This window comes from Hyperolius riggenbachi, chromosome 3, assembly GCF_040937935.1.
Source record: "Hyperolius riggenbachi isolate aHypRig1 chromosome 3, aHypRig1.pri, whole genome shotgun sequence".
Taxonomy (NCBI): domain Eukaryota; kingdom Metazoa; phylum Chordata; class Amphibia; order Anura; family Hyperoliidae; genus Hyperolius; species Hyperolius riggenbachi.
Genome location: NC_090648.1, coordinates 234,164,702 through 234,187,214, shown reverse-complemented (window position 1 = coordinate 234,187,214; position 22,513 = coordinate 234,164,702). Strand labels below are relative to the sequence as shown.

Here is a 22,513-nt window from a genome sequence, read left to right as displayed (position 1 = left end):
GTACAGTGGGTTGCAAAAGTGTTCAGCCCCCTTGAAGTTTTCCACATTTTATCATATTACTGCCACAAACATGAATCAATTTTTTGGGAATTCCACATGAAAGACCAACACAAAGTGGTGTACACATGAGAAGTGGAACCAAAATCATACATGATTCCAAACATTTTTTTTTACAAATAAATAACTGCAAAGTGGTATGGGCATAATTATTCGACCCCCTTTGATCTGAGTGCAGTCAGTTGCCTATAGACATTGCCTGACAAGTGCTAATGACTAGAGTGCACCTGTGTGTAATCTAATGTCAGTACAAATACAGATGCTCTGTGAGGGCCTCAGAGGTTGTCTAAGAGAATATTGGGAGCAACACTGTGAAGTCCAAACACACAAGACAGGTCAGGGATCAAGTTATTGAGAAATTTAAAGCGGGCTTAGGCTACAAAAAGTTTTCCAAAGCCTTGAACATCCCACGAAGCACTGTTCAATCGATCATTCAGAAATGGAAGGAGTATGGCACAACTGTAAACCTACCAAGATAAGGCCATCCACCTAAACTCACAGGCCGAACAAGGAGAGCGCTGATCAGAAATGCAGTCAAGAGGCCCATGGTGACTCTGGACGAGCTGCAGAGATCTACAGCTCAGGTGGAAGACTGTCCATAGGACAACTATTAGTCAGGCACTGTACAAAGTTGGCCTTTAAGGAAGAGTGGCAAGAACAAAGGCATTGTTAACAGAAAGCATAAGAAGTCCCGTTTGCAGTTTGCCACAAGCCATGTGGGGGGCACAGCAACCATGTGGAAGAAGGTGCTCTGGTCAGATGAGACTAAAATGGAACATTTGGCCAAAATGCAAAACGTAAATGTTTGGAATGATGTATGATTTTCGATCCACTTCTCACATGTACACCACTTTGTATTGGTCTTTCACATGGAATTCCAATAAAATTGATGCATGTTTGTGGCAGTAATGTGACAAAATGTGGAAAGCTTCAAGGGGGCCGAATACTTTTGCAACCCACTGTATATCCATAGCCATGTCTGATCAGGGTCAGAGAATTCTCTGAGGAGCTCTTATTGGGTTGATCAGTGGACAAATGAGAAGCACCAGTGGCAAACATAGCCTGGTGAGATGATTCTTGCCAAGCGTGTGTTGCTCATTTTGTCCATGCAAATATGGGTTTATTCATTATACTATCTTTAAATTTTAATGCTTGTGATAAATATAGGGCAGATGAGTTGTTTTTATGTATCGGATCTATAGATTAAGTAAGATGCATAAAGACAAACAAAATCTTGAAAATGAACTAGGTTTTTGTAGCGCTGTCTTGGTAACAAATTAGGTTTTAGATGTGTTCAGTAGGACCAGACTAGTTCTAGAAGAGCATTGTATTTTATTAAATGTAAATGGATTTTATAGTTTGTATCTACCAGCTATGGTTTGTAACTTTTTTTTTTTTGCATTTTCTCCTAGTACCCGGGCATCATCATAGCCCTGTTGTCCACTGGTCTCGCTGGCGGGCAATGGTCATTCTAATTGGCTCTACTTTATTAATGTCAGCATGTGCAGATCTGGCCACTGAGCACATCAGTCCTATTCTTAAAGGGGCCACAGTATCTCAGGTAAGTCCAGTATCTAATGTTCATGCCTTTTTTATACCGTGCTCTTGTAATACAGTAAACTTCACACTGATAAACTTAGTAAAGCTTTTAAACCAGGTGTTACCTTTAGCCATGCTTACCACTCTGTGCTTCCGTTTTGTTAAAAGGCTTCTCCCTGGTAGGTCCCACCAGAAGGCCTAGTCTTAGTTGTCCTGGCTCCATTTTTTTTTTTTTGGGGGGGGGAGGGATTGGGGTGTCCTGAACTTTTTATGCATCACAATTGGAACCTGCCAAGGCCTAGAACTAAAGCACAAGCATATTAACTACTTGCTGACTGCTCCACACCAATTGGCATGAACGCGGCGGCAGCCCCAGGACCACTCCACGCCAATTGGCGTGAATAGCTTTCAATGGGGCTATCAGGAGATCGTGCACCAATGCGATTGCCGCTTGGAGACTGTTAGACCGCAAAACCGCCGTCTAATTACCCTGTACAGCGCTGCGATCTAAGGCAGCGCTGTACTGGGGACAGCCGCGTGACACTGCTGTCCCCTCTTTAGGCGGGGAAGTGATCGGCTGTCGCAGGCCGAAGGTAAATTTCTTCAACACACACACACACACACACACACACACACACACACACACACACACACACACCACACACACCACACACACCACACACACCACACACACCACACACACCACACACACCACACACACCACACACACACACACACACACACCACACACACACACACACACCACACACCACACACACACACGCACACGCACACGCACACGCACACGCACACGCACACGCACACGCACACGCACACGCACACGCACACGCACACGCACACGCACACGCACACGCACACGCACACGCACACACACACACACACCTCATTCAAAGAGTTTTCTTTATTTTCATGACTATGAACATTGTAGATTCACACTGAAGGTATTCAAACTATGAATTTACAAATGTGGACGTATAGTACATAACCAAAAAGTGGGAAACAACTGAAAATATGTCATATTCTAGGTTCTTCAAAGTAGCAACCTTTTGCTTTGATTGCTTTGCACACTCTTGACATTCTCTTGATGAGCTTTAAGAGGTAGTCGCCTGAAATGGTTTTCACTTCACAGGTGTGCCCTGTCAGGTTTAGTAAGTAGGATTTCTTGCCTTATAAATGGTGGTTGGGACCATCAGTTGCGTTGTGGAGAAGTCAGGTGGATACACAGCTGATAGTCCTACTGAATAGACTGTTAGAATTTGTATTATGGCAAGAAAAAAAGCAGCTAAGTAAACAAAACGAGTGGCCATCATTACTTTAAGAAATGGAGGTCAGTCAGAAAAATTGAGAAAACTTTGAAAGTGTCCCCAAGTGCAGTTTCAAAAACCATCAAATGCTACAAAGAAACTAGCTCACATGCGGACTGCCCTAGGAAAGGAAAACCAAGAGTCACCTCTGCTGCGGAGGATAAGTTTATCCAGGTCACCAGCCTTAGAAATTGCAGGTTAAAGAGGAACTTCAGCCTAAACAAACATAGGGCTGGTTCACACGGGCGTCTGCTGAGCTTTTGCTTGGCATTGCGTTCAAACGCCAGCGTTTAAACGCCAGCGTTTAAAAGCTAGCTTTTGAAAGCTTTTGAAAAGCTTTCAAGGCTAGCAGTTCTGGTCTCTGCTATTGTTTCCTCGCGTTTACCGCCTCTGAAAGCATCATGTTGCTTTTGAGACTAGACGCAACGCTGGGATCTACTGCCAGGCTTTCATGAAAGCCTGCAAAAGCCAGCTCTAAACGCTCCCATTCACTTGCATTGGATGGCAGTAGATCCCAAAAAACGCTGCGTCTGAAACGCTGCGTTAAACGCCACAAAAACGCCCGTCTGAACCAGCCCATACTGTCATTTAGTTACATTAGTTATGTTAATTAAAATAGATAGTATAATCTCTTACCCACCCCGTTTTAAAAGAACAGGCAACTGTTTGATTTCATGATGGCATCCATCTTTTTGGTTGTAATGAGGTGACAGGGAGTATGATGCACAGTTCCAACTGTCCTGTGTGCTGATCCACCCCTCGCAGTTGCTAAGCAACGTGAATAACATAGCAAATCCCATCATGCTCTGCACAGCATCAGGGAAAAAAGCCCGGGCTTTTTTTCTTTGATGGGTGGAGCTTATATAAAAATACAGCAAAAAATGATGCTTTGGTAAGAAAAACAAAGTTCTGATGCTGTGAAACTGTTAAAGAAACACCAAGCCTTTTCAGTTCTGCTGAGTAGATTTTTAGTCCGGAGGTTCACTTTAACAGCAGCTCAGATTAGAGACCAGGTCAATGCCACACAGAGTTCTAGCAGCAGACACCTCTCTAGAACTGTTAAGAGGAGACTGTGAATCAGGCCTTTATGGTAGAATATCTGATAGGAAACCACTGCTCCAGGACAGGCAACAAGCAGAAGAGACTTGTTTGGGCTAAAGAACACAAGGAATGGACATTAGAACAGTGGAAATCTGTGCTTTGGTTGATGAGTCCAAATTTGATATTGTTGGTTCCAACCACCACGTCTTTGTGCAATGCAGAAAAGGTGAATGGATGGTCTCTACATACCTCCAGGCTGTGTAAGGGCTATTTGACCAGGAAGGAGAGTGATGGGGTACTGCGCCAGATGACCTGGCCTCCAGTCACCAGACCTGAACCCAATCGAGATGGTTTGGGGTGAGCTGGACCGCAGAGTGAAGGTAAAAGGGCCAACAAGTGCTAAGCATCTCCGGGAACTCCTTCAAGACTATTGGAAGACCATTTCAGGTGAACACCTTCAAGCAAGCCCTTAAAATGGCCTACCCCACATCTACCACACTCTCTGTCAGTCACCCTTTCCTCTGTCCTATCTTATGTGTCCCCCCAACCTTTAGATTGTAAGCCTTGGCAGGGCCTCCCTCCCCCCTCCCTTAGTGTGTCCTTAATTTTACTACCCCAGCAATTACACCCTTCTCATGGACTAACTCGTACTTGTTTTGCCGGGTCTCTGTAAACCGCATTTTATACCCCGATTGTATGTATAACAGTTTGCTACCTCTCTCTGTCACCCCTTGTTGCAATGTGTGTATCCCTATTTATTGTCCAGCGCTGCATAATATGTTGGCGCTTTAAAAATACTCTATCGATCTCTTAGATCAGAGTGCTCTGTTGGTAGGGGGAATGACTTGTGTGCTGAGTTGTGTGCCCCCATCAGGTAGGCCTCAAAGCTGCAGTGGCTCAATTAGTAAAAAATGGCCTGGTCACTAGGGGGGGGGAGGGGTTAACACCGCGATCCTCAAGTGGTTAACACAGGGGAGTTATAAGTAATTTTCCAGTAATCACAAATTTCTCTGTTCACTCAATAAAAAAAGGCTAACTCCAGTATGTAGCCACTTGAGGACCACAGTGGTACCCCCCCCCCCCCCTCCTAAAGACCAGGCCAATTTTAACTAAAATGGCCACTGCGGCTTTAAGGCCAAGCTGCAGGGCCACACAACACAGCACACGAGTGATTTCCCCCCCCACCAACAGAGCTCTCTGTTGGTGGGGTCTGATCGCCCCCTAGGCGTTTGTTAAAAAAAAAAAAAAATATTAAAAAAAAATATTAAAAAAAACAAGCAATGTACCTTTTTTTTTTTTTTTTCCTTTTTTTTCTTCTTCTCTTGTTACCCTCCCTTCCTGCAGCCAGACAATCACGCGATCGGATCGCTCTCTTGTCTCCCAGGGGGACAGCCATGTCACACGACTGTCCCCAGTACAGGGCTGCTGCTGATCGCAACGCTGTACTATGTGTTTAGCGGCGGTTGCCGCTCAGAGACTGAAGAGGGGGTGGAGCTCCACCCCCCCCCCCCCCCCCCCGAGCAGGAGACGTGCGTGCAGCCTGCGCACAATCGCCTGCAAAACAGAGCCCCAGGACTTGCCGCCAATTGACATTAGGCGGTCCTGGGGCTGCCGCCGCGGCCACACCCATTGGCGGTATTGAGCTGGTGGTCTTCTTAAACTACCTGCTGTTACCAACACTTAAAGGGTTTCCACCAGGCACAGGTCAGTCATTATGCTGTTTATAGTTACGATGACTCGCCTTGAGAAACCAACTCTGCCTCAGGACCTTCTTCTTTTTGTTAGCACAGAAAGTGGAATGAAGAATTTCTGGTAGGTCCATTTTTAACCATGATGCACTAACTTTTAAGGGGTAGGTAAAAGCTGATTTAAATGATCTTTCAAAAATAATTCTACATGGGAAAATGGTGTTTGTCACTTGACTAGTAAGTGTAATAAATTGGAATTCTTTTATATTGCTGCAAATTTTTTCTTTTAACCACCTGGGGACTGCTCCTAGTTGAATCCAAGGATATGAAATCTTGTGCTGCATGGGGTGATGTAAACGGTCAGCAGGTTAATGCACACCATAGCGGCTCATGTGGAATCCGGCTATCGGAAGACTTGGACAAGAGAAACAAGTTGAGAGGAGTAATCTGTAGTGTGATAGCGTTTTTATTAAGGAAAATGCACAATAAAAGATACATTTACTATGTGGTTGTAAAAACAAGCCTATAGCCCTTCAATATGCCCCGGGTGCAGCCTCAGACTGTCGTGGTCATTGGCAGTGGGTGGATTGGATTGAATCTGATCCTGGGTGCCCTGCTGTTGAACTTGTGCTGGCAATGTTGCGATGTTTCAGCTGGGTTTTTTTGTTTGTATGTTTATAGTTAATCATATAAATTGTAAACAATTTGAAGGATGTCCATTTACTGACCAATCCAATAATACTATTTGGAGTTCTCCTATAAAGCAAACCTGTAAATGGGGTTGGTGGGTAAAAGATAGATGCTTATGTCAGTAGTTGGAAGCTTCTAGATTGTCCAAAGGCTTCCTGACTCATTGAGATCACTGCTCCAGCGCAGTTTCCTTCTGCTCTGGCTAGGCATTTGGCCATGGATGAGCGCATCTAGACTATTCATGCATAAGTAAGGTCTGTGCATGCCCAGTAGAATGAAACAGCTCATGCGTGGCTTTTTTCCTCACATGAGTGCTTTGTTCTATGCATGGACTTTATGCTCATGTGCCCAGTTCAGATGCACTTGTCAATGGCGGGAGCACAGCCACAAGAAACCTATTTTGACAAACTTTTGTTGAATGTTTAGAGACCGTGCTCTGGAACGGTGGGCTGCAGAAAGGATGCAAAGCCTCTGGACTATCCATAGGCTTTCCCAGTAGAGGCAAGTATCTAACTTTGGGACTTTTTCCATTACAGGTATGGTTTAAGGTTTAGTTAACAGCTACTGGAGGATAAAATACAAAATGTCTCATTTATCTTTACCTGCAGACTGGCTGCAGTATTTGGATGGTAGTGGTTGCTGTTAATCTGTGTAATATATCAGCCAAGGGCCACAATTCTGAACGCATTCTGTATAGACGTTATGAAATGTTTGGCTATTGCATAATGAGGTTGGTATTTGGATCTTTCTTGGTCCTTCCTGAGTGAATGTTTAGCGTTTGATCAGAGACTAGGGTCATGGATAAGATTATGAATCTGGGATTTTGCGTTCTGTAGACAGGGTATCAGACATCCTAGTTCCATCCAAAACGCAACTTTTATTAATATATTTTTTTTTACCTATAAACCAAGGTGCGATTTCCTGTTGAGTCTGCTGGGTTTAAAACAAAACTTGGGCATTGCAGAATCTCCTCAGATGTCTACTTCCTTGTTTCATATAGTGTCTTATTTTCATTACAGTATTTTATTGGGGTGACTGTTTTAGCAATGATCCCTGAGCTTCCTGAACTTGTTAACGGGATACAGTTTGCTCTGCTCAACAACTTAAGTCTGAGGTAAGTAAAGATAAGACAATTTAACCGCTCTTGGTTCCTTTATATATATTTACTGTATTTTCTTTTGCAAGAACATAATTGTACTTGCAACACTCTTGCAAGTACATAATGATGTTTATTGTACGTTGGCTGTATTTTCAAGGGTAGATAGAACAGATGAGGGGAGTCTGAAGAATGCATTATGTATACTGAAAGCTCTGCATGTTTCATGTTAACCAATTAATGATACCACTTGACTGCCATGGAAAACAATCGAACAGAAGAAGTGCTTATCCATGCTGAGGCCAGAACTAGATAAACACAAGTGCTAGGGGAGCGAATTGCGGCGGGTGCAGAGTGGCGTGATAAGAGGTGACGCGCGATTCATTGCGACATTGAATCTATGTCCAGTCAGAGCTGCAGCACCCCCTGCTGGATGTAGATTCGTACTGTCGGTCCGGAACCAGTTAATGGAGGATATTTGTTACCAAAACACTGTAGTATCTTGCATTATGCCAGCTCACCAACTGACAAGGTCTCCTCCTTTAGAATTGGTCTCAACTCTAATGCCACTAAGCATGCAAGCGGACATTACAATATCCAAACTCTATCAAACTTTTAATTCTGAACTCTTAAATTATGAACAGTAACATTTCATGCATTTACCAAATAAGGCCAAAAAGTTCTTAAGAGGAAACCTTGTTCAGTGAACTGGCATATATATTATCCTGCAGTGTTTTATTAACGAATATCCTCAATTATTGCTCTATGCATATATATGCATATATTCTATTATATTTTTTGTGTGCAAGAAGTTGATACTGATATGTGCTTTCTTTGTCCACTCAACATTGCACCCTCCGTTGCCCATATAGGGTCTCTACTCAGAGTAAACAGGTGTGCAGAATGCGGGAACGCCTGTATACACTCTTTATTCTGGAGTTTAGTATGTGTATGCACCTTTAGGCTGGTTTCACAGTGGGACGTTAAAGTCCCACGTTATAGCAGCCAGTAACGCAGCCTAACTCGCAGCACTGTAAAATCAATGTGCTGTTCAGTGCACACATTGCGTTACATAGTAACGCAGCACGTTTAAACAAAGTGCTACATGCTGTACGTTATACTGGGCTAAGCCACGTTAGACTGTTTGCACATGCTCAGTAATGTTGGAGGAGGCGGTCTCCCCTCCTCCTCCGCGGCCAGCCACATGGCTAATTAATATTCACTGCACTGTGGAGACTGGTGGTGGGACTGTAGTGTTGTCCGGATCATGAACGAATCGTTTTTTATCCGGATCTTTTTTGTGAGTCAAATCATCCGGATCATCACAATTAAAGATTCAGTTCACAGGATGTCTGTCTGGAAGAAAGAGGAACATACAGAATGTACAGTGCAGGGAAAGTCCTGTCCTGCTAGTCATTTCCCCCAGTCTGCTTCCCTAGTAAAATGATTCAAATGATTCGGTTCGAAGATCCGGATCTTTTCAATGATCCGATTCAAATGATCCGAATTCTTAAAAAGATCCGGACTTCCTATCACTAACCTGGAGCGGCTGCTTTGAGAGCTGCATAACGCAGCTAAATCTGACGTCCAACTTCAACACCACCATGCGTTGCGTTAGGGCCATGTTATGCGACCATAAACGTCCCATAAACCGCAACGTCTTGGTGGGAAAGTAGCCTAAGTCTTTTGTGTAAACAGTAGCCATGTCAGTGTGATGTAAAATCTGGTTCATTCAGGCCCCTCACAAAAATGACCTTTTGAACTTCACTATATTATCAATATCACTAGTCCATTATCAGGAGTGGAACAGCCAGACAAAAGTTGTTTGTTTTTTGTTTGTTTTTTTGACTTGTCAGGAGAGATGCTAAATCCCCAACTACACAAACAAAGCACTGCTTTATTAACACTTGCCATGAGGAAAAAAAAGTTTTAAACTCTAAGCAGGACCGATAATGTTTCAGAAGTGTAATGCGTGTACTTCTATACTGCAATTAATTAAGAAATTCATCAGCTATATAAGTGTATTTTCTCTAACTCCTTACCCTTTTTTTATTCCCTTCTTTTTTTTTTTTTTTTTTTCCCCCTCAGCATAGAAATTGGTAGCTGCATTGCTGTTCAGGTGTGCATGTTGCAGATCCCTATACTGGTTCTTTTCACTGCATTCTACGTAAGTAAGGCTTTATTGTCATCCTGTTCACCCTTGCTGACAGTTCACATTATGATAGAAACATGAATACAGCTGTTGAAGTTTTTTCGAGGTACCAGACTAATATCGGCTACTGCCTCTAGTGCTGTATGTTTTCTCTGCATTCGTTGTGCGATATGCTACGTAATGCTACCATGTGGAATATAAGCAAGGGGAATAGTTACTATAAAAAGGCAAGTGAGCTCTTATTTTGACTGTAAATGGAAAATAAGAGTGTTAGACTCTAGGAAAGTTACATTTATCATTACTACTACATATTGCAATGAATTATTTCATAAGATTATTTTCAGTTTCTTTAAATTAAGCATGTGCGTGGTTTTCACATAGAAAGTAGTATACTAGCATTTATAGCTGCCTCAGATCAGGTAAATGTGATAAATGCTGCAATATTTTAGTACATGGGCTGAAGGGAACAGATGTGTGCACAACACTCCCACAGCCCATGTACACTTCTGCAGAATAGCCCTAGTTATATAAACCTATTTGCACAAATAGGGTGTTTATAAATGTCCACTTTTTAGACAGTGGTTAAGCCACTGTGTCCTGGTGGGTCACACCCCCACACACCCCAAAATTGGTAGACTATAAACATTGAAACATTTCTGCTTACCTGTGTCCATGATTACATTTAGTGGTCACACCTGCAGATTTGTGGCCCTTCAGGAAAAACTTTGCTTTAGACCAGGGTGCTCTTGCCTTCCCTGTTCACAAGGCTCTTAAGTGTACTATACAGGATTAGAAAAAAAAAAGTACCAGCTTGATCTCTGTATAAACTATGGAAACAGAAATGAGTAAGCTACACGGGTAGTGGAGCGAGGGATGTATCCAGTGCGGCTGTCCTGGAAGATTCTTAAACATTGGGATGGGTCTGTGAGTTGCAAATAAAATTTACTTGATGCAAACTTATGCAGCTTGAAAATAAACTACTCATATGCTGAGGCAGCAGCATTTGATTGGTCTGTTTTTTTTCCCAGCTGCAAAAATTCAGAGAGACATATTGGTACTTCTAGGTAAAAGGTGGTTCATGAGAAGCGAATAAGTTGATGTAAGAGTGGGGTGCTGGTTTAGAAACAGGCTTACAGTCTCTATCTGCCTTTTCTTCCAGTAACCTCCAGGACAGGTCCACCATGAGACGACATAGGCTCCTCCCAGGAACAGGAAACGTCCGACTAGAGCACTCTATAAATTTTAAACTAACCCCTCCCAACACCAGTTGATGTTTCCTGTTCCAGGGAAAGAGTACTCTGTCGCTCGCCGGTCTGTCTAGCCAGGTGTGCGTGTGCTGGGGACCTTGGTTGGCGACGCATGGGGACCTGCCTGGAGAGGATTGAGGGTCCTGTGGGAGAAGAGGTTATCTACCTTCTCCAGAAGCGTCTTGGCTGCCCGGGTCCTGGTAGTTCTGATGGACGCGAGCGGCGTCCATGATTCCCTCATGGCGGAGGCTGTTGCGCGCCGGAAGTGACGTGAGGCGATCCAGGGCCTCCGGAGGGTTGGCGGATGTATTGCCCTCAATGACGGCGCTCGTAGAGCGTACTTCCGCCCATACGTGATGTCACTTCCGGTCGTGTGGGTGAAGACGCCGGAAACCTGCATGGCTCGGCATTTTGTTGTGCGAGTGGAGCAGGATGGACGCTAAGCAGGAGTCGGGAAAGGTAAGATGGGTGGAAGGCTTGGAGACCTTTAGGGTATGAGCCAAGAGCCCTACACCGCGTGTATGCTGAGGTCTGTCTTTACTTTTTTGATACCTAAGGCAAATGGCAAAATTTATATTATATTATATTACGTCTGTCTGAGGTCTGTGTTCCTATAAGACAGATATACGTGTGTGTGTGTGTGTGTGTGTGTGTGTGTGTGTGTGTGTGTGTATGTCTTATAGGAACACAGACCTCAGTCAGACGTAATATAATCTAATATAAATTTTGCCATTTGCCTCAGGGTAATCTATATAAACATACACAAGTATCAAAGATTCCTTATACCCAGTATATATTGGCATGCTAACTGAATCAAATGCACTATATATATATATCTATATCTATATATATCTATATATATCTATATATATATATATATATATATATATATATATATATATATATATATATATATATATATATATATATATATATATATATATATATATATATATATATATATATATATATATATATATATATATATATATATATATATATATATATATATATATATATATATATATATATATATATTATGATACTTGTGTATGTTTTATATAGATTACCCTGAAATATGTAGTTTAGTTTTCTCTTCCTTACATATTTAACCAGTGAAATCTCGTTTAAAGGTCTGTTTGTATATGTGGATGTTGATGTACAAGTGCCTTTTATTTTTCCAGTCTGGTGTAGGGAGTCTTTCTTTGGTCACATTCTGACATTTGTTCACGAAGGTGTTCTTTATGATAACTTTGTCAGACAGGTGAAACTTTGTTGTTTATTATGTTTTATTACAGGGCACAGTCTACTGACCCTTCAAGGCCTAGGAGGCGTTGCCCGCTCTGTGACACAAAACTTGCCCATACTTATACTAAGCAGTTTTGCCAACCTTGTTTTGTAAAGTTAATTCAGGAACAATCAGGGGGATTAAAAGAGATTATGTCAGCTGTTAAACAGGAGATGTCTGATACAATTAAATCCCTAAGAGGGTTTTTTTCTGCTGCCATGACCCCTGCTACAGATACTGCTAATGCTGGCACTAGTAGGGCGGCACTGGCAACTCCTGTACCTAATAGTGATGTAGCAAAACCCGTACAGCCGGAAAAGAGTAAAAATAAATCCTCCACTAAAAGACCTATTATTTCTTCCTCTGAGGAAGAAGAAATGGAAGGAGAAGGGGAGGAGGATGATAACGATGAATCTGATGCATCTTCAGTTAAGAGTATGCAGAGTCAGTCAGAGCTAAAAAAGGTTTCTAGGTTCAGATTTCCTGCTGATGAAACTGATCAACTTATTTTGGCAATTAATAATACTTTGAAGATTGAGACAAAGAAATCTGAGGAAGTATCACTACATGATAGATTGTACCAGGGAATGGAACCGGATGAGCCCCTTACATTTCCTGTACATAAGTCTACAAAGAATACTATTCTTCGTCAATGGAAATATCCAGATAGAAAGTTATTCATGTCTAAGGGGTTTATTAAGAGATTTCTATTTACAGAGACAGATGCCAAGATATGGGATCGGTGTCCTAGGCTTGACGCAGCATTTTCTCAAGTTAATAAAGATAATGAATTAGCTTTTGAGGATCTTGGATATCTTAAGGATCCACAGGATAAAAAGGTGGAATTTGCTCTGAAGAAGGCATGGACTTCAGCAGGGGGCAAATTTTCAACCAGCAGCTGCAACAACATGTGTAGCAAGAGTATTATCATTATGGGTTAAAGTGGAAGAAAAGGTGGAGAAAGGGGCATCTAAGGAAGAGATCTTAGTCACTTGATGTAGTTTCAAAGGCCACAGACTACATAACTGATGCGGCAGCAGAGAACATAAGAGTAAATGCAAGAACTACTGCCCTAATTAATTCCGCCAGCCGTAATCTATGGATAAAAAATTGGGATGGCAGTCAGGCTTCTAAAGCTAGAGTATGTAACATACCTTTTGATGGGGAGCTGTTATTTGGGGCCCAACTAGATGAAATATTAGAGAGGACAAGTGATAGAAAGAAGGGGTTCCCAAAGAAGAAGAAATATATACAGAATAAGATATTCTTTAGAAGGAATAGACAAGTGAATAGGGATAAACCTCAGCAGAGGAGGAAACCCTGTGCCATCAACAGAGGGAACGAAAAGGAATTTTCTTTTTCGGAACCCAGAGAACCAAGAGAAGAAGTGACGCCAAAGAAAAAGTTGGGGGTCATCTAACAGGATTTTTATTCCCAATGGACGGACATAACCAGAAACTATTTCATCCTCAATCTTGTAAGTCAAGGGTACAAAATTCATTTTCATTCTCTTTCAGGAAACAGGTTTATTTCCACTCCTCTTCCAAGAGACAGACAAGTGTCAGGCTTTGCAAAGCATCATAAAGAATATGATAGAGAAAAAAGTGGTAGTTCCGGTACCTTGCGAACAGGTTCGCAAGGTATTTTACTCGACCACATTTATGGTAAAGAAACAGACGGGAAAATTCAGGTTAATTCTGAACCTAAAACCATTAAATCCTTTTGTGACTTATCAAAGATTCAGGATGGAATCAATCTTCTCTGTGAGAAACTTACGAACCCCCAACTGTGTAATGACGAATATAGCTCTAAGAGATACCTATTGGCACATCCCAATAAGAGAATCCTCACAAAGATTTGAGATTTGCGATAAAAGAAAAGGAATCAGTTCAACACTTCCAGTTCAGGGTCCTGCCCTTCGGAATTTCGTCAGCACCTCGCATTTTCATGAAAGTGATGGGGGAAGTGATAAAAGACTTTCAGACGACTTATTAGTAGTAGCAGACTCCTATCAACAAGCAGAAAAGGACACAAGGAGAGTACTAGATCAACTACAAACTCTCGGATGGATTATAAATTGGGAAAAGTCGGTGCTGGAACCGACGTCAAGGATACAGTTTCTAGGAGTTGTGATAGACTCGGAGAAAGGAAGCCTGTACTTAACAGAAGGAATGATGACGAAACTAAAGAATATAATACAGGACTGCATAAGAAACCCAGTTATGACAATAAGAGAAGTCATGAGAATACTAGGATTTCTGACATCGACATCTCCTGCCATCCAATGGGCACTGTTACACACAAGACAGCTCCAGTGTTGGATGATGAAGGTCTGGAGCAAGAAACAGGAAGACTTAGAAAGGGAAGTAAGATGTCCAGAGACAATACTAAACTCAGAGTGGTGGATGTCGGAAAAAATCCTAACCAAAGGAAGATTATGGACGATCCCAGCACAAAAGTGCATTACCACAGATGCAAGTCTCCTAGGATGGGGAGCCCATCTAGAAGGGAAGATGTTTCAGGGTCTCTGGTCAAAACTAATAAGGGATCAATCGTCGAATTACAGAGAGCTAAGAGCAGTAAGGGAAGTACTAGTACAGGCGGTACAGTTACTGAAGGGACAACATGTGCAAGTAAGAACAGACAATACCACAACCGTGGCCTACATAAATCATCAGGGGGGAACAAGATCAAGAAAGCTTCTAGACCTGGCGATGGAAATTCTAATGATAGCGGAAGTAAACTTCCTCTCGTTAACAGCAGTCCACTTGAAAGGATCTTTGAACAGCATGGCGGATTTCCTGAGCAGACACCGGCTATCAAATTCAGAGATGGAGATATCCAACAAAGTCTTCAGGAGTCTAGTCAAAAGATGGGGCCGACCTCAGCTGGACATCTTTGCGAACAAAGGAAATACGAAATGCAAAAGGTTCTATTCCCTAAATCCAAGGGAGGGAGCAGAGGCGGTGGATGCGCTCAGTCAAAATTGGACATTCAGGAAAGCATATGCGTTCCCACCAATTCAGTTAATACCTCGAGTATTAAAGAAGTTAATGCAGGCCAGAGTAACATTGATCATGATAGCCCCAGATTGGCCAGGGAGAAGCTGGTATCCGGTTCTTCTGAAGATGAGACTAGAGGGTCCGGTAAGACTTCCTCAGAGGGGTTCTATCCCAGGTTAAGAGAGGAAGTATAAGTTACATACCAAATCTAAACCTGTGTGCCTGGCTTCTGAGGTCTCCTTTAAGGAAGAAAGGAATCTCAGAAAGAGTTATCAGTACGCTCCTCGACTGTAGGAAGTAGATAACTAGAAAAATATATTTAAAATACTGGAAGACTTTCAATTTGTGGAAGGAAGAGTCAGGATTTTCTGGAGAAATAATACCAACAGTATTAGAATTTTTACAGGACGGTGTGGATAAGAACATCGCTCTCAGTACCTTGAAGGTACAGGTTACAGCGATATCTACTTATTTGGATGTAAAGTTAGCAAATGCCCCACTTATCATCCAGTTCTTTAGATCCATAGAAAGGAGACCTATATTAAATAGGAAGGTTCCTAGTTGGGATCTGTCCTTAGTATTAAGGATCTTGAAAGGAGACCAGTTTGAACCAATATCAGAAATTCCATTGAGACAATTAACAATGAAGGTTATTTTCCTAGTAGCAATTACTTCAGCCAGGAGAGTGAGCGAGCTGGAGGCATTATGTTGTGATGAACCCTTTTGTCTTATGTTTAATGATAGCGTGATCTTAAAGACATGTGAAGAGTTTCTTCCTAAAGTAGCTACAAAGTTTCATAGATCACAAGAGATTGTATTACCCTCCTTCAATGAAGAACCAACCTTGGATGTCAGAAGGTGTCTTATAGCTTATTTGGATAAAGTAGCAGACTTTAGGAAATCAAGAGCTCTATTTGTCAATTCCTCAGGAGCCACTAAAGGCATGAGGATGTCAAAGAGAACAATAAGCAAGTGGATAAGACTGTGTATAGAAGAAGCCTATAGGTTGACAGGATCTACTTTATTGGGTGCAGTTAGGGCTCATTCAACTAGGGCAGCTGCCACATCATAGGCCTACAGAGCGGGTGCTACGCCAGAAGAAATTTGTATAGCCGCTACGTGGACAAGTATGAGCACCCTTTAAAGACATTACAGGGTGAATCTGATGACTGCAAGACAACAATCCTTTGGGAGAAAAGATCTGCAGGCAGTCGGCCCACCCTAAAATTGGTAAGATTTCTTGCTCATCTTCTCATGGTGGACCTGTCCTGGAGGTTACTGGAAAAACCAGTGTTAGTTACCTAGTAACATCCTTTTTAGTAACCTCCAGGACAGGTCCGTAACCCACCCGGATAACGGGATATATGTATATAGATTGATGTATACAATAGTATGGTGACGCCTCTTTACGGTTAAGTTCTTGTGGTTGACTGGTGTTGGAGGGGTAAGTTTAAAATTTATAGAGTGCTCTAGTCGGACGTTTCCTGTTCCTGGGAGGAGCCCATGTCGTCTCGTGGTGGACCTGTCCTGGAGGTTACTAAAAAGGATGTTACCAGGTAACTAACACTGGTATCAAGCTGAAGTGTGGGTACAAAATTACATACTTGCCTAAGAGGGAAGCCACTGGATCCTAATGAGGCTTCCCTCGCTGTCCTCTGGCTTCCTGTCACTAAACGCAGATCCTCCAGAGATTACCGATAAGAGCTAATCAGTAATCTGATCAGGACGCTCTCCTCTTTAAAGAGAACCCGAGGTGGGATTTAATTATATTACTGGGGCACAGAGGCTGGTTGTGCACACTAAGACCAGCCTCCGTTGCCCCATGGTATGCCTCCATGTCCCCCCTGCGCGCCGCTATACCCCCGCAGTGCTGGCGACAAGCGTGTCGCCAGCACAATGTTTACCTAAGTGCTGTCTGTCAGCGCCGCTCCCCCGCCTCCTCCGCATCGGCGCTACCCGCCCGCGTCCCTTCCCTCCCGCTGGTAGGAGGGAAGTGACGCGGGCGGGTAGCGCCGATGCGGAGGAGCGGCGCTGACTGACAGCGCAGAGGTAAACATTGTGCTGGCGATGTGCTGCGTGTCGCCAGCACTGCGGGGGTATAGCGGCGCGCAGGAGGGACGTGGAGGCACACCACGGGGCAACAGAGGCTGGTGTTAGTGTGCACAACAAGCCTCTGTGCCCCAGTAACATAATTAAATCCCACCTCGGGTTCTCTTTAAGCAAGCTTGTGCAGCTCCATGCTACTGCACAGGCCCAGCTGCACTTGTCAGTAGAGGAGTGTTTTCCCCGATCAAATAAGGGGTCTATGAGCTGCAATGGGGGACCAGAGGACAGCGAGGAAACCCAGATGCTTCACTTTTCCCTTTCCTTAGGCAAGTATGTGTTTCTAAACCCCGAGCTTTGGCTCTGGTTCTCTTTAACCTCCTTGGCGGTCTGATTCTTTCCAGATTTTAGGGTCTAAAAGCGGTGCAATTTTTTTCCACTCTTTCAGACCCTAAAACCTGAAAAAAATCATTCTGGCAGGGAGATCTGCAGCAAAATAAAAAAAAATGTACCTTCCTGGGCTCCTGTGCTGCAGTTTTCTCTTTGCCCACAAGATGGCGCTAATATACATATAAACGAACTTCTCTATATTTCTCTAATATAGAGAAGTTCGTTTTCAATATTAGCCCCGCCCCGATGACGTCACGCTGCCATCACCGCTCTGCTGCCACCACCACGGCTCCGCTGCTCCAACTGGCTGCCGGGTCCCCGGAAGAATAGCGGGGACATGGGAGATCCCGGCGGCCAGGGAAAGACCCCACACTGCCGGGGAGAGAGGCTGGAGTCCCGCTGCGCAGCGAGATCGCGTGCGGGACTCCACAACTACAAGTAAAGCTCTGCAATGCCTACCCCGACCTGAGCTCGGGATCACCGCTAATAGCTTATTTTTTTTCTACCCCGAGCTCAGGTCGGGAAAACCGGCAAGGAGGTTAAAGGGAACCAGAGAGGATGAAGAAAAGCTTTTATACATACCTGGGGCTTCCTCCAGCCCCATATGCCTGGATCGCTCCCACTCCGCCGTCCTCCGCTGCCTGGTTCCACCGGGTCCCGTCATTGCCGCGAGTCGGCCAGTCGGCTGGTGGGCGTGGCCAATTCTCCGCATCACAAGGGGCTCCCTCTATACAGGTACGCGTGTGGCTGCTTACTGCGCAGCCGCATGCGTACGGGTATGAAGCCCCTGTGATGCGGACAATTGGCCGCGTCCGACGGAAGGAAGCACAATGGCGGCGTGGGAGCGATCCAGGCTTATGGGGCTGGAAGAAGCCCCAGGTATGTAGAAAATCTTTTTTCTATTTTACCAAAGCATTCCTTTCTGGTTCCCTTTAACTCCTTCTGTATAATCAACATTCTTAAAGAGACTCTGTAACAAAATGTTCAGCCTTATTTCTTCTATCCTATAAGTTCCTATACCTGTTCTAATGTGGTCTGGATTACTGCAGCCTTTTCTAGTTGCAATGTCTCTGTAATATATTATCTTTCCTTTGCCAGGCTTTGTCGACAGAGAGGAATGCACTGCTCTACTGTGATAGGGAGAAGTTATGCATGCTCTCTGCATGGCTCTGTGTGTGTGCTTTGTTTATCTTTCACAGGTCTCAGTTTCTCAGCATGACAAGCTGAAACTGAGAGCAGTGTGAATCTCTGCCAGGAGTGCAGATAATTCATTTTGTAATAAAAACTTGTAGTATAATGTAACATTATAGATATAGATAGATATAGAGGGATCCAGGAGATCACAGTGACTCAATTGGTTTTTTTATTGTAAAAATCGGACTGTACAGATTCTCTTTAAGAGGAACTTTTAAAATTCAGATTTGTTTTTATTTTTTTACAGCCAACAGGATTTACTTTGATATTTAGTGATCTGCACTTGTGGGCAAGCATGTTTAGTGTGATATTGATGAATTACATCTTCATGGATGGGAAGTGTGATTATTTTCAAGGTAAGCAAGCTGCTATTTATTCTACAGTTTCTACAAAAACCTTAGTGTGGGACACGAATTACTCTAAATAGCTAGCCGTTATGAAATAGAACACTGCAAATGCCAGTTAAAATTTTAAATTCATCTTCGCAATAGATCTCCTGCAAAAGGACAGGGCCTCCTCAATTAGCGGTCATGTAATATTACTCCTTTAGAATATTCCTTCAGGAGTCCATTAGACTCCTGAAAAACAAAAATCCTTTCACTGCAATTTATAAAGTGGTCTTCCTGAGAAGTCCAGTAAATACTTAAATCTTAATCTTAGAATGGACAACTACTTCGCACCTAGACTTGCATATTAACGAGTGAAAAAAGGAAACATTATAGTTTTTTAAAATACAAAAGACTTGTAGATAAAAACACAAATTAAATTCAGCTGTTTATCCAGTTTATAATAAAACATAAATTGTGTTGCTGCTACAATAGTGATTGTGATATTGGATCCCCCCCTCCCCTTTTCCTCCTAGATCTGCAATGATTAAAACATTTCTAAATGTAAGGGGAAGCTAAAGTTTTTAGTTATTAGTTTCCTTATCACACAAGGGGAGGGGTCTAAAAGTGGGCATGTTTATAGGTGGTTTCATTGTAATAGCCTCATGTTTTTTATTTGTTGCACCCCCTATATTACACTGCTATTGTGTGCCCCCTTTACATGGGACTCTTTAGCGACACATTAAAGTGTCCTCCCATTTAGAGCCTACCACAAAACATCCCCAACATAGTGCTTCCTTACAAAGGCCTGTTCTGTACAACCTTTTTAGGAGCTCTGTGCTATGCCCTCTTATTTTCCATAGTAGCTTAGAGGTCCCCCTCTCCTTCCATATAGGTTTTTTTTTCTTTCCAGGTAGTCCAGTGGTCCCTCCCTTCACCCTTATAGCCTTTATTGGTAAGTCAGTGGTTCCACGCCCCCTTCATACTAGTAGTCTAGTGCCCCCACCTCATAAAGATCAGCAGCAGGATGCTCCTCCTTGCTCCTGCAGCAATCGCAGAACTCTTCTGATTTGTACTGATGCCAGCCTAATGACATAATTACGCTTGGCCCTAGTGCATGCAAGTACAGGAAGCCAGGTGCAGTACAAGTCATCAGAGATCCATGGCTGCTGTAGGAATTGGGAGAGGTGATGTATACCATCGGCTGTTGCTGCTGAAGGGAGAGTAAAATCGAACACTGGTTGGGATACCATAGTTAAGACCACAAATGTTGCTAGTCTGTGGTGACAATGAGCACAGCACACATGCTAATCTTTACAGCCTTCTGCCAAAACTGGTGGCAGAGAGGTTGTAAATATACTTTTGGCAACAAATGGCTAAAGAACAAATCTGAGCCGTGTTAGTGCAAGTATGCATATATGTATGTTTAGAATCTTGCTGGGCTATGAACTGTACTGTGACCACACACATGTCAGAAATGTTATTGTATAATCTCCTATATAATAGGCAAGTGTCCATGCGTACAGCAGGGACAGTTGTGTCTGTGTAGCTGGGTCCGTGCACATTGCTATTGCACATGTGCGCAGCACGGACCCAGCCTCACACAATCAGGATGACAGGGACGGAGCCAGGCGGGTGTGTGAGTGGGCAGCCGGGTGCGCGCAGGAGCGAGTAGACAGACCTAGCCCGTTTTTAAACTGGCTAAGGTCACTAGTTGTATAATATAAAGTTAGAGCTGTGCTGAGACATTCTCTAATGTAGAATGGTGCAAGGTGGCAGGCAGGTAAACCATAGATGCTTAATGTAAGTCTAATGATGTGTAATGGTCTCTGTGCGGCCTGAGATGACCACATTCTTTCATAGCAGTATCTCGGCTATTGTTTAAACGGCTTGCTTGCAAAAATGTAACAGGTTCAAAGTGCTGGACTTAAATATAACATGTTTTCTTTACAGGCAGTGTTCTGGTCATTGTTTACTTCATTCTATTAGCCATGTATTTCTTTGCACCTTCTCCTATTGGCTGCTAAATGGGAACCTTTGAGCCTGGACCACACGACAGCTGGAGAAAAACAATCTGGACTTCTTGTGCACTTGGTACCAGAGAGGATTCAGCTGGATCCAGCTACAAAATGAGATGCAGCCTTCCAGTTAATGGTCTCGTTACTGAACTAATACAACGTGATCACTAAACTGAAAGTGGCTCTCAAATGGAAACTGCTTTGCTGTTATGTGGAGAAGTTTGTGTTTTGAATACAGGTATTCTAAGTCACTAAGCATGTCTTGTGAATTCCTTATCTTGGAGCTACAAAATAGAATTTTTACTCCAGGAAGTTTTGAAAAGGTGACAGAATGCAATACATGGAAATCTGAGCTCAATGAGTACATCAATGCATTATTTTTCTCAGCCTAAATCTCAGCAGATGTCTATTCAGAGACAAATGCTTACATGAAATGCAGAATTTGAGAATCTAAGCAGCAACATCTCAGTTGTTAATGAAAGCCTAAATTCTGTTCATTTACATTTGATCCATTGTGTTTAATAGAGGATAGGTGAAATAGTAAGAGGCCAGATAAAGCCACATAGTTTGCACGGTTAGGTTGTCAGTTACTGTCATAATAGGCCAGAGGAGCTGAGAGACGTCATTCTTTTCCCAAAGCAGCCAGATGTGGCATTTTCAAATGAGACAATAAATCTGAATCGGTCTTCTACTTCCATTTTCATAAATAAATTCTGCATCTTTGATCTCTGCAAATCTTTGTTATATAATGTAGGAAGCAGGATGAAAAGCTCCCAGTGCAATAGTCAAACATGGATGAGCTCAATGGTTGATGGACTAATGTACAGAAGATATTGGCCTACCATGCATTGCCAGTATGTTTTACATCTTATGGTGACTGGAAATTTGGAACATAAAATAAAAAAATCACATTTTCCAATGCATTCCTTCAATATGTAAGTTTGCAGTTTTTAATGTAACTTCACTTTTTTTGTAGCAAGAGTAATGAAATTAAATATTCACTTGTAACTGTAAATATTGCCTGTATATAGCACTAATAGTATTAAAGCGCTTTCTATACATTTGTCTGAGGTATTTGTAGTATAGTAGTTGAGCTTTGCCTCCAAGTCCTTTCTTGTATAATGTGTAACAAAGCTATGAGATATGGTGTTGACTCATCACTTTTCACCTATATGTATACCACTTGCGTGCATCCAATGGAGAGCTAAGCTCAGGAACTGAACAACACTACTACAAGTATAGAGCTGTAGTTCCATGCATACTGTTATGCATGGGACTTTACACATGCTATTGTGTCTCCAATGGGCTGAGAAACTACCAATACATTCAAGGAAAGAAGCCCAGTAACAAGACCTCTATCATGCTAAGTCATAACTCACACCATCTCAATATGGTGCAAAAAAAGGGTGTCTTTTAT

At 42.8% G+C, this 22,513-nt stretch overlaps 1 protein-coding gene across 2 annotated transcripts in view; it reads left to right on the top strand.

The window, feature by feature from the left end:
- Positions 1 to 22,019, top strand: part of LOC137561348 (uncharacterized) — an 80,667-nt gene extending 58,648 nt beyond the window's left edge. For both annotated transcript variants that reach the window (XM_068272630.1, XM_068272629.1), the window contains 5 exons: positions 1,470 to 1,618; positions 7,360 to 7,454; positions 9,525 to 9,603; positions 19,000 to 19,108; positions 21,032 to 22,019. In XM_068272630.1, the coding sequence (XP_068128731.1) occupies positions 1,470 to 1,618; positions 7,360 to 7,454; positions 9,525 to 9,603; positions 19,000 to 19,108; positions 21,032 to 21,105 (506 nt within the window). In that variant the 3' untranslated portion in view covers positions 21,106 to 22,019. The remainder of the gene's footprint in view (positions 1 to 1,469; positions 1,619 to 7,359; positions 7,455 to 9,524; positions 9,604 to 18,999; positions 19,109 to 21,031) is intronic.
- The last annotated feature ends 494 nt before the right edge of the window (positions 22,020 to 22,513 follow it).